Source organism: Erythrolamprus reginae, chromosome 11 (genome assembly GCF_031021105.1).
Source record: "Erythrolamprus reginae isolate rEryReg1 chromosome 11, rEryReg1.hap1, whole genome shotgun sequence".
Classification (NCBI taxonomy): domain Eukaryota; kingdom Metazoa; phylum Chordata; class Lepidosauria; order Squamata; family Dipsadidae; genus Erythrolamprus; species Erythrolamprus reginae.
This window is the reverse complement of record NC_091960.1, coordinates 33,816,007-33,828,516: the sequence shown is the minus strand read 5'-3', so window position 1 is coordinate 33,828,516 and position 12,510 is coordinate 33,816,007. Positions and strand designations below refer to the sequence as shown.

Below are 12,510 nucleotides of genomic sequence, written 5' to 3'. Positions count from 1 at the left end.
TGTTATTGATTACGTTGTTCGATTCAAGGTGGTGGCAAATCTGTTTCTTGGTTAGTTTTTCTAATATTTTCCCGGGAATAGACGTTAGGCTGATCGGTCTATAGTTTCCTGGGTAGTTCAGTACAGTTCAGTATATGCAGAGAGACCATTGTTGACTTCCTGTTAGTCAATGGGCTAAGAAAGAGATAAGGAGGATGGACTTTGGGGTAGTGGATAGAAAGGATTGGCAGATGTGCTTCGGCAACGGTTAATAACACTCGCAATAGGCAACCAGCAGCCCGCCAAATGTCAATGGATTCATTGCCTGTCATTATTTATAGCTGTAGACTCCTCGATGGGTGTTACAAGCATTTGAAAGGCTGCGTGTTGCCTGCTTTTTAATGCTTCAAACTCCATCCTGGGGTCAATTGTGTTGATTTTCCTAGAGGTTTGTTAACATAAGAACATAAGAAGAGCCATGCTGAATCGGGCCAAAGCCCATTGAGTCCAGCATTCTGTGTCACACAGTGGCCCACCAATTGTCCATGGGGATCTTGAGCAGAAAGAGAAGGCAAGACCCTCCCTTTCCCTTGACCCCCAACAAATGGTACCCAAGGGAATCCTGCCTGCCTCAACCAACATAGAGACGGCACTTGGACATCCGTTTCATTAACCACCTATACATTTGGCATCCATGATGTAGAAACCATACTTTTTAAACAGTTCTAAGACAAAACTAGTAAATGTGGTGGTAGTAGATAGCCAGCCAATAACCCAGACCAAGCCAATTTAAGTATAAATATTATTTACATATATCCAAGAGAATAGCCAGTAACAATCCAAGATTCACAGAGACATCAATCAATCATATACAAATACAAACCGAGATCAGAACACACAGTTCTCTACACACAGCAATCCTACAATAATTCTCCCCCGAGAGGAAATGCTGCTGGCTCCCTCTTGTGGCCAACGGAATCATTACTCTTAAAGAAACATTATCAAACATACATTGTTGGTTAATTACATATTGTAGCACCCAACTAGTTACACTCATAGTATTAACAGAGCATCTGCTGCTCAGTCTGACCTCTTCTGCTTTCCATTCCAGTTGCGGTCGTATAATCGACACACCTTGGTAGCAGATCCTTATGAAGAAGCCTGGAACCAGATGTTGCTGAGAAGACAGAAGGCTCGGCAGCTGGAACAGAAGGTATAGTGGTGGGAAGGTTGAAAACTGGGGAGTACAGAAGAAAGGACCTCGTGAGGTTCTAGGTCAGGGGTGTCAAACTCACTTTCATTGAGAGCAGCATCATGGTTATGTTTGAGCTCAAGGGGAGGGCAGAGTGGGTGGGGCCAGGGTGGGTGTGGCCAGCTTGACATCACTTGTGTCAGGGGCGTCAGTGACGGCCCAAGCACTGGGCCAGCGAAAATGGGCTCCTGAGCAATGCTCCTTCTAAGCGGCACGGCTGCGCAGCCGCGCAAATAATAAGAGAATGCCACATAGCAGTTTCCAACTGCCGTGTGTCTATTTGGACCGGGAGTCACTGCTCACAGTCACTCATGCCCTCATCGCCTCGAGGCTCGACTACTGTAATGCTCTCTACATGGGGCTACCTTTGAAAAGTGTTCGGAAACTCCAGATCGTGCAGAATGCAGCTGCGAGAGCAATTATGGGCTTCTCTAAGTATGCCCATGTTTCACCAACACTCCGCAGTCTGCATTGGTTGCCGATCAGTTTCCGGTCACAATTCAAAGTGTTGGTTATGACCTATAAAGCCCTTCATGGCACCGGACCAGAATATCTTCGGGACCGCCTTCTGCCGCACGAATCCCAGCGACCGGTTAGGTCCCACAGAGTTGGCCTTCTTCGGGCCCCATCGACTAAACAATGTCATCTGGCAGGACCCAGGGGAAGAACCTTCTCTGTGGTGGCTCCGACCCTCTGGAACCAGCTCCCCCCTGAGATTAGGATTGCCCCCACCCTCCTTTCCTTTCGTAAACTCCTTAAAACCCACCTCTGCCGTCAGGCATGGGGGAATTGAAACATCTCCCCCTTGCCCATGTTGTTTTGGTGTTTGATTGATTGTGTGCTTGTTTTTTTATATATATTGGGGTTGTTTTTAGGAATTTCTTAACCTAAAACTGTAATTGGATTGGTGGGTATTGGATTTGTCACTATGTATTGTTTTGCCATTGTTGTGAGCCGCCCCGTGTCTGCGGAGAGGGGCGGCATATAAATCCAATAAATGTAATGTAATCTAATATCAGAGGCTGAACACTTGCTTGCCTGCGCACATGACTAGAGAACGGCGCACTGCAGTTCCCAATTGCCACATGCCGTTTTCTAACATTAGAGGGATCATTTTCCCGAGTTCCATTTCCGGCTGCGACAGCCTCCTGCAACCATCTGCCGGCAAAAACAGAGCTCCGTTTTTACTAGCAGAGCCATCGCAGGCTGTTCCCACTCGTGTTTCCACGGAGGTTGCGCAGGCAGATCTAAGCACCCCAGTGGGCTGGATTTGGCCCCCATGCCTTGAGTTTCACACCCCTGTTCTGGACCCTCCAGAACCGGTCTTCCGTGACTGACAACTCTTGAAGCTACTTCAAGATCCATCTTTGTTGATGAGCTAAACCTTTCAAAAGTGATCAAATCACATCCTTCATAATAAGCTCATTTATACACAGAGAAACATAAAAACACACATAAACAGACCCACACACATATACATACACTAATACACAAACACACACTTTTCAAATGACTCCCTCTGTTTGGGACTCCTGCCTCTTCTAAATTGAAGCTACTGCAGATAAAAGAATGCAGCTGCGAGAGCAATCATGGGCTTCCCCAGGTATGCTCATGTTACACCAACACTCCGCAGTCTGCATTGGTTGCCGATCAATTTCTGGTCACAATTCAACGTGTTGCTTATGACCTATAAAGCCCTTCATGGCATCGGACCAGAATATCTCCGGGACCGCCTTCTGCCACACGAATCCCAGCGACCAGTTAGGTCCCACAGAGTGGGTCTTCTCTGGGTCCCGTCGACTAAGCAATGTCGGTTGGCGGGCCCCAGGGGAAGAGCCTTCTCTGTGGCAGCCCCGACCCTCTGGAACCAGCTCCCCCCAGATATCAGGGTTGCCCCCACCCTCCTTGCCTTTCGCAAGCTCCTTAAAACCCACCTCTGTCGTCAGGCATGGGGGAATTGAATTTTTTCCCCTTCCCCCTAGGCTTATAGAATTTATACATGGTATACTTGTTTGTTTATTTATTTATTATTTATTTATTAATCAGATTTGTATGCCGCCCCTCTCCGCAGACTCGGGGCGACTCACAGCAATAATAATACAATGTAAACACATCTAATATTTACGTTAATTTAAAACCCCAATTTAGAAACCAATCATACATACTAGCATACCATGCATAAATTTTATAAGCCTAGGGGGAGGGAACATGTCAATTCCCCCATGCCTGACGACAGAGGTGGGTTTTAAGGAGCTTACGAAAGGCTAGGAGGGTGGGGGCAACTCTGATATCTGGGGGGAGTTGGTTCCAAAGGGTCGGGGCCGCCACAGAGAAGGCTCTTCCCCTGGGTCCCGCCAACTGACATTGTTTAGTTGATGGGACCCGGAGAAGGCCAACTCTGTGGGACCTAACTGGTCGCTGGGATTCGTGCGGCAGAAGGCGGTCCCGGAGATATGTATGATTGGTCTCTTAAATTGGGGTTTTTTAGATTACTTTTTAATATTAGATTTGTTACATTGTTTTCTTTATTGTTGTTAGCCGCCCCGAGTCTTCGGAGAGGGGCGGCATACAAATCTAATAAATAAATAAATAAAATAAAAAGGTGCTCCAAAAATCTGAACTGGGCTCGACCTCCCAAAATTGGAGCTTCTTTTTTTAAAAAAAATACATCCCTGTGTGTTTTTGATTCCAGATGAACAACTACCTGACAGTGCCAACACATAAAATAGATTCGCCAACCATGTCAAGGGCACGTATTGGTTCAGGTAAGTGGAAAGATTAAAGGGGCAGACTTTGGACCCAACACCTCTTCCTCAATTTTTTCATGTCTCACTGGTTTACTTTAATGGAGTGGTGGGTTTCGAAAAATTTTTGCTGGCCGTTCGGCGGGTGCGGCTAGGTGGTATACAAGTCTAAGTGGTAAATGAATCATTCTATGTCAAGTGGACCAGTGGTCCCTACCTTACCATCTAATGCAGTGTTTCCCAACCTTGGCCACTTGAAGATATTTGGACTTCAACTCCCAGAATTCCCCAGCCAGCTAATGCTGGCTGGGGCATTCTGGGAGTTGAAGTCCAAATATCTTCAAGTGGCCAAGGTTGGGAAACACTGATCTAATGTATTGAAAACATAAATGTACACATAACAGTAAATGTATTGAATGTGATAGTATGGATGTGACTGATCGTTTTTTACATTCGTTTTAAGACAATTATTAAAGTAATTATTTTATTCTATTAATTGGCTTAGAAATTTTATTCTATTAATTGGCCGCCCCGAGTCCACGGAGAGGGGTGGCAATTAAGTCCAATCAATCAATCAATAAATAAATAAGTAAATAAACCTCAGATTTTGATGACATTTGGCACATAGTTTCTTTATGATGTAAAACTATGCTGTGCAAAATTTTAGTTCAAAAGACTAAAAATTGGGAGTTTTAGGAGACCTCAAGCACTATTACAGCAGCCTGAAGATTGCTGTAAATTCATTTTTGAGGGGTTTTTTTTGCAAAATTTGAGCCTGAACCATGTAAAAAGTAAGAGGGCTAGGTACATGGGGTTTTGCCAGTTTATGAAGCCTTACAAGGGGTGCAGGTTCTCCAAATATCGCCAACATACCACTGAAACTGCCATGTTTGCAGCTTCTGGACGTTGGCCCCAAATGTCATTTTTGCTGACTCTGCATTTTGCAACCCTTCACTTGAGGTCTCCTAGAACTTCCAATTTTTAGTCTTTTGAACTAAAATTTTGCACAGCGTAGTTTCCTATCGTAAAGAAACTATGTGCCAAATTTCATCAAAATCTGAGATGGTAAGGTAGGGAATGATCTTTAAAATTTGTCCACTTGACCCGGAGTGACCCAAATGCTAATGTTTTGCCTTCCTCTGCAGACCCTCTCGCTTACGACCCGAAGCCGGATTCTGAGAACGTCCCCATCATAACCATTGACCCCGCCTCCCCCCAGTCGCCGGAGTCAGTCGACTTGGTGAACGAGACCCTGAAAGGGATGAACCACCTTCCGCCCTCCCCGGAGGAAGACGAAGATGAGGAGGGGCTGATAATGAAGGTCAAAGAGTCGTCTTCTCCGGGCACGGATGACGTCTTCACTCCTGGGACCGGCGACAGTCCCAGCAACCAGCGGATTATGAGATGCCTGAGTGACCCGGGGCCCCGGCCAGATCCTGAAGAGGGGGAGCCCTTTATCCCCAAAGGGCAGTGAGCCCCCATGCGCACTACTAGACTTAACCTGTAGGGGGAGGCTCTTGCGCTCCTGCGAAAATTACACACGCCCAGTTATGCCCGTCTCTATTTCTTTGCGTCTTTCTCTTCTCTGTCTCCTTTCTCTCTCCAGCGCGGGACAGCGGTGGGTCGCTCCCCGTTCGGCCCAGTTCTGTGAACTGGGGAGGGCAGCAGAAGACTCTGCCCACCCTCCTGGGATGCTTCTGCTCATGAGCAGAAGCTCCTGCGCATGAGCAGAAACATCTCATGTAAACACACGGGCAGACCAGTTTTAGAACCCGCTGTTGGTGGAGGAGCTTTGCTAGAGAGAGAGAGAGGCAGCAGAGAACGTCTAAAGGGAACGTATTTTGTGACCGGAAGCAATAGATCTAGAACAAGCCCAGATTCCATATCCAAGGTTGGGAATGCCAATCATTCTATCCGGAGATGATCTCCTCCGGGATAGTAGCATTGCTCCGACTCACTGTCGCCTTCTCCACCGGCAATGGCGCCTTCTCGTTTCCTTCGGAGAAACACCACTGCTATAATTCCCTCCGCCTAATTTTGAAACACACCGGAAGAGCTGAGGACCTTTGGGTGCTCAGATATATTAGGTGGCGCTGCGTAGGTATTGGATGATCGTAGGCACATGCTTCTAAGAATTATTTTTTTAAAAAAAATTCTGAGCCACTGGTTGACCGTTGGCTTCCGTGCGCAGTTTCCATTCTCAGCTGTAGCGCCATCTTTCCTCTCTCTTTTCTTCTAAGCGGTACAGTTTATAAGTTTATTTCTCTGGGCTTCTTTTTTAAAGCCCGTAAGCTAGAGATAATTGTGGTGAATGGTTGGCGTTCCAAATCTAGCATCACGGGTTTTGCCTTATTTTATTTATGCTTGTAATGTTTTTTCCTCCCTCCCCGTTTTATTTGATACAAATGAGCAGGTTGACCGTCACCAAAGATTGCTCTTGTACCAATTTTGAATTTCCGGCTAAGGAGGTCAGGGCCCGCGATGTCCAGCTCTTGGTTTAGCGGATTGGGTAACTAGCCATCCAAATGAGAGGTGGATGAAGGTTCGGCGAATGGATTGGGCCGCTCTTCTCCCAGGGAATTATAGCATTGCAGTCCAGCACATCTGGAGAACGCCAGGATGAAGGTCCCTCCTGTGTGTGTCCTTCTCTTGGCTGGCTGGGTCCTCGTTGTCTTTGCCTGAAACGGGGAGATTTCCGTTAAAATATGCGTTCACACAGCCTGCGTGCAACTCCAAAGCTATGTTTTGACCAAAGATGAATCTGTGGTTGTACACAAAGGATTGCTTTATTTCTTTTTTTCGTTTTAGTTTTTAACAAAAAAATCTCTCTCCCTCTCTCTCTTTCCCTCCCTCTCTCCTTCCCTCTCTCTCTCCCTCTCTCTCTTTCCCTCCCTCTCTCCTTCCCTCTCTCTCTCCCTCTCTCTCTTTCCCTCCCTCTCTCCTTCCCTCTCTCTCTCCCCCCCTCTCTCCTTCCACCTTTCTCTCCCTCCCTCTCTCCCTCTCTCTTTCTCTTGTCTGAAAAGCTTCAATTTCTTCCCTGCCGGTCAATTGAGAGCGTGAAACAATCCCGGTATCAGGTGTCTGGTTTGAACCTTACCATCTAGCAATATTTGGCTCAGAAGATGAGACGCCACCTAGTCTTCTCTCCTTTTCTTAACACCTATCTCAGAATAATTCTGTCTTTTCTTCTCCATCCTTCTCTTTTCTGGTCCTCGGTGCTACCTGGCTTAGTTCTGCTCACCATCCAGTCTCCGTAATTCATTAGTTTTTATTCCACAGTGGGCATCTTCTTTCTAGAAGGTGGCCTTCTAATCAATAAGTCTTAAGTCGAGATCTGATCAGAATAGAAGGGACCTTGGAGGTCTTCTAATCCAACACACAGAAATACACACACACACAAATAGTGGGAGACCCTACACCATTTCCAGTCTCTTTCCTTATAATTTCTGTCTCCATCTGGGTTTCTGAGACTTCAAATTCGGTCTTCTCGCTCCCCTCTTCCCAAATCATGTTTGAATTGTGCCATGGTTATTCCAGAGTCAGGGATAAGTATATTAACATTTGTATGTAATAGCAAGGCTCACATTGCTGGAAATAGCAAGAATCAGGTTTTTATATCAGGGTCTTTATATCAGGGTCTGGGCCTGATATAAAAGATGGAGTGGCCTACAGAGCAAACAGCTTTTTGAATCCTTTGCCGCGAGGATGGAAGAGACGAATGCTTGCTCCTGCTTCGTCCCTGTTTCGTTTTAGCCTAAAATATAGAATTTGAACGAGACACTAATCCAGGGCTCCTCAAACTTGGCGACGTTAAGACTTCTGGACTTCAACTCCCAGAAGTCTTTTTTTATTATTATTTTTAATTGAATCTTTAATAAAAACACAAAACATTAAGCAGCTGCCACCGCATTAAACTTTCAATAGATTTGTATAAACATTATAAATGCTAAGAAAATTAAAAAAAACAGAATAGAAAAAGGAAAGAAAGAAAAAAGAGGGGAAAAAATCCAGACATAAATAAAACATACTTTTGGGATATTTGCATCTCCTTCTCATTCAGAATTTCAGAGATATATACATTTTTAGCTTATTTTAGTTATTGCTTTGCATATTTACATATCTGCTTTTTCTACAAATTTAGATTTTATTCTTTGAAACTGTCTTTCTGTATAGTTTCTTTACTTTTATCCTTTCTTTCTTTCTTTTAGCCAATTATAGAAGTTCTCCCATATTTTATAATAGCCCGAATCCTCCTTCCCTTCTAGTTTTTTGACAGCTTATCCATCTCGGCACAATCCATCAACTCCCAGAAGTCTTAAAAGTTGCCAGGTTTGAAGACCTCTGCTGTAATCTGACCACTTTCAGATCACAGAGGGGGTGGGGACATTGACACAATAGAATACTTCCTTGTGTAGAGAATAGGAAGGTTCTTCTGTCCTTGCTTTCTCCCAATGACATGCAAGATATTTAATTATATGGAAAAGCATTTAATGATGCCCCTTTCTGTACTCAACCACCTGGATTGTGGTCCACAGTGAGCTTGACTATAATCTGCCACTTCTATGTGGTGGCCCCTAGCCAAAGATAACTGCCTTGTTCAGGGTTTTACATAGTCCCTGTTGCTTAAAACCAGAAGATTTCCAAATGTAAAATAATGCACTTGGGGAAAAGGAATCCTCAATCTGAGTATTGCATTGGCAGTTCTGTGTTAGCAAAAACTTCAGAAGAGAAGGATTTAGGGGTCGTGATTTCTGACAGTCTCAAAATGGGTGAGCAGTGTGGTCGGGCGGTAGGAAAGGCAAGTAGGATGCTTGGCTGTATAGCTAGAGGTATAACAAGCAGGAAGAGGGAGATTGTGATCCCCTTATACAGAGCGCTGGTGAGACCACATTTGGAGTACTGTGTTCAGTTCTGGAGACCTCACCTACAAAAAGATATTGACAAAATTGAACGGGTCCAAAGACGGGCTACAAGAATGGTGGAAGGTCTTAAGCATAAAACGTATCAGGAAAGACTTCATGAACTCAATCTGTAGAGTCTGGAAGACAGAAGGAAAAGGGGGGACATGATCGAAACATTTAAATATGTTAAAGGGTTAAATAGGGTTCAGGAGGGAAGTGTTTTTAATAGGAAAGTGAACACAAGAACAAGGGGACACAATCTGAAGTTAGTTGGGGGAAAGATCAAAGGCAACATGAGAAAATATTATTTGACTGAAAGAGTAGTAGATCCTTGGAACAAACTTCCAGCAGACATGGTTGGTAAATCCACAGTAACCGAATTTAAACATGCCTGGGATAAACATATATCCATTGTAAGATAAAATACAGGAAATAGTATAAGGGCAGACTAGATGGACCATGAGGTCTTTTTCTGCCGTCAGTCTTCTATGTTTCTAAGAAGTCGAGAGTGGGAAAGTCCAGGAAAGAGGCAAATTGTAACATCTATTTCTGCTTTTTATTCATTGGATTTCTATACCGCCCCTCTCTGAGGACCCCTTTCCAACATGGGGCTCCCTGGATGTTTGGGTCCAACCCTTCTCAGCCTCGGCTATGACAAAATACAGTGGCCCAAAACATCTGGAGGCCTCTAGGCTTGGGGACTATTGCAGTTTCTACTATATGAGCCGCGGTGGCGCAGTGGTTGGTGTGCAGTACTGCACGCTACTTCTGCTGACTGCCGGCTGCCTGCAATTTGGCAGTCCGAATCTCACCAGGCTTCAGGTTGACTCAGCCTTCCAGCCTTCCGAGGTGGGTAAAATGAGGACCCAGACTGAGTGGGGAGGGCCAGATGCCGACTCTATAAACCGCTTAGAGGGGGCTGTCAGGCAGTATATACAGTACGTCTAAGCGCTTTATTGCTATTACTATCTGTTCTACCGGCATGTTTCAACCGCCCGTAATTACAGGGTAATTAGTCCAAGGAGACACACACCACATGATAAAAGGAAAACCCAAAAGTTTTTATAAACAGAAAAACAGAAACAGCTCCCTTTTTAAATGTCAAAGGGATTTTCTGGTACACGCAAGGCACAGGTGAAATGCAATCCAATTGCTCACCCAATATAACTGGGAAATTGAGTCCCGTTCTAAAGTCCAGAGAGTCCACACACACAATCCTGAACAGCAAAAAACCACGATCTTGACGAAACAATGAATCAGATAAACTGCCATGAGGCTAACACACCAAGCTGCACTTTTATCTGTAGCACTAATCACAGCAGCCCCACCCAACCACAGGTAGCCTCATTTTCTCTTGTAATAATCCTTCAGTTGTTGTCTCCTATGCATCACTCTACGCATGCGTGGATGTGTCATTACTTCTTGTTCAGAATCCAGGGATCATACAGATGATTGATCTCCTCCTGGGCTGTCTGCCAAACTCCCCTCTTCCCTGTCACTCACGCTTCCTTGGTCAGAGGAGGCTTCGTCAGCAGATTCTACCGGGAGCAAAACAGGCCTGTGGCATGTGGATGTTTCCCCCACATCCACCTGCACATTCCTTGGGGCAGGAGCTGGGCCAGAGCTAACCACAACAACTATCTTTGGATAGGGAGGTGTGGCACAGCCTTTCAAAGGGAGCAGGACCCCAATCCTCTTCGGTATAGGGCTATCGTCCTGCCCTGCTTTTATCTCTCTGTCCAGTTATTCCAAAGCGAGGCAAGTCGCCTGCTGATTGGCTTGTGAGGAGTTCTGTACATTGAAACTTCGGGTGAGAGGGGGGAACGTATAAGACGACGGTGCATACGAGCGTCGCCCAGAAAGTAATGCACCACATTTTTTTCCTTCAACAATTATTTATTGAACACAATGAAACTTACACACAAGAAAGAATGATGTTTCTTCCACATTTCCTATTTTTCCACATAATCTACGTCCGTTCTATATCCTTCCTCCAGGGCATGTATGCCCTGTTAGTACCACTGCTTGTTCTAATGGCCTCACCCTCTGTGCCCAGCGACTAACCGTACTTCTGTCGACTGCAGATTCTCCATAAACTCTACACAAACGTTTGCGAATATTCCCCACAGTTTCTTTCTCCGCAGTGAGAAATTCAACGACGACACACTGCTTGTAACGTACATCACTTTACAGATGCCATTTCAAAACACTGCTGCAGCTACGCTATCGGAAGAAACGCAAAATTTACACACGCACTCAAATAATGTATAACTCAAGTTTCGCATTCGTACCATTACTGTAGGCTGAGAAAAAAAACATGGTGCATTACTTTCTGGGCGACCCTCGTATTTGGTATCTCTGCGTTAGATACCGAACTCTGGTTTATTCTCGAGTTGAATCGAAAGCTTTTTTCAAGGATCGTCCGCTGTTCCAGAGCCATGCTAGTGCCTGCTGATTTTTTTTTCAGTAGTCCATAGCCGTCCCGTCCCTCCTCCGGCCTACACTACACGCCTACCCCACCGCTTACCACGAAGGGGGCGTTTCCTCCCTCTGCCCCTGTGCTGTGCCTTCTTAGCCATACAGTGTCTGCCTGTGGAAAATGGTGTCGTGCAATTTCGCCTGTTCGTCTGGCCACCATCCGGGCCCCTCTGAGAGGGCTCCTCGCACGCCCGTGCACAGCCACGAGCTCCCATCTCTCTCTCCCCCTCCCAACCCCATTTGGCGGACTCACCCCTTCCTCTAGGCTGGAAGACCTTTGCACAGCACAGGCGGGGGAGGGCCAAAAGAGAGCTTGCTTTCCCCCAGTTCTGTATTCTCAACTTTGGGCTTTGCCTCTTGTTTCTCTGCTTCAGGCCAAGCGGGAACCAGTGGCCTTCGGTAGCCTCTATGTGCTTTCACGTACAATACTGTCTCCGCTAGGAGCCGTTTAAAGCAATGAATCTATTGTATAAAATATTGTGTAAAGAGAGTCTTTTTACATAAATATTCTAATAAATGAATGTTTTAATTTTTAATGGCCTGGTGTGAGTCTCTTCTCTTTCTCTCCCCTCTGCCCCCTTTTCTTTTTTATTGGTTTTTACACAAATAACAAAAGACTAAAACAGATATTGTTCATATTCATCATGATTGATTGATTAATTGATTTTGTCCAATACACAATGAGGGTTTTAGTGGGTATACACATAGTAAAATACATGATGAAGGTTATAGAGGAGTTACTCATAGTAAAATATATCTAAGAAAGAATATAAGATATAGGAATAAAACATATCAATGAAAGAATAGAAGAAGAGATATAGGAATAGAAGAAAGGTATAGGAGATATAGGAGAGCAATAGGACAGGGGACGGAAGGCACTCTAGTGCATTTGTACTCGCCCCTTACTGACTTCTTAGGAATCTGGAGAGGTCAACCATAGATAATCTAAGGGTAATGTGTTGGGGGGTAAGTGAATACCGCCCCTGGTCAAAGGTCTCTAAAATTATGTTCCTAAGATACATCTACAAAGCTGGCCTTCAATAAACAGGTTAAAAATCCTAACAACGTGATATCTCCATCTATTCGTTGTCAAACATCAATCATCACACTCCTTTCATACAGTCCGAGACCAAAACTACATAACTTAAAATAACTC

General features: G+C 45.0%; 1 protein-coding gene and 1 long non-coding RNA gene across 2 annotated transcripts in view; both read left to right on the top strand.

Moving 5' to 3' along the window:
* The window catches only part of SLC9A1 (solute carrier family 9 member A1), an 87,377-nt gene extending 81,846 nt beyond the window's left edge, over positions 1–5,531 (top strand). Inside the window, exons 10-12 of the mRNA XM_070764657.1 lie at positions 1,091–1,192; positions 3,924–3,996; positions 5,121–5,531. Of these exons, the coding sequence (XP_070620758.1) occupies positions 1,091–1,192; positions 3,924–3,996; positions 5,121–5,449 (504 nt within the window). The 3' untranslated portion in view covers positions 5,450–5,531. The remainder of the gene's footprint in view (positions 1–1,090; positions 1,193–3,923; positions 3,997–5,120) is intronic.
* A 1,527-nt stretch (positions 5,532–7,058) lies between these two features.
* LOC139174358 (uncharacterized) lies at positions 7,059–11,890 on the top strand. Its single transcript, XR_011560346.1, has 2 exons — positions 7,059–8,621; positions 9,394–11,890. It is a non-coding gene; the product is annotated as an uncharacterized lncRNA (long non-coding RNA).
* The last annotated feature ends 620 nt before the right edge of the window (positions 11,891–12,510 follow it).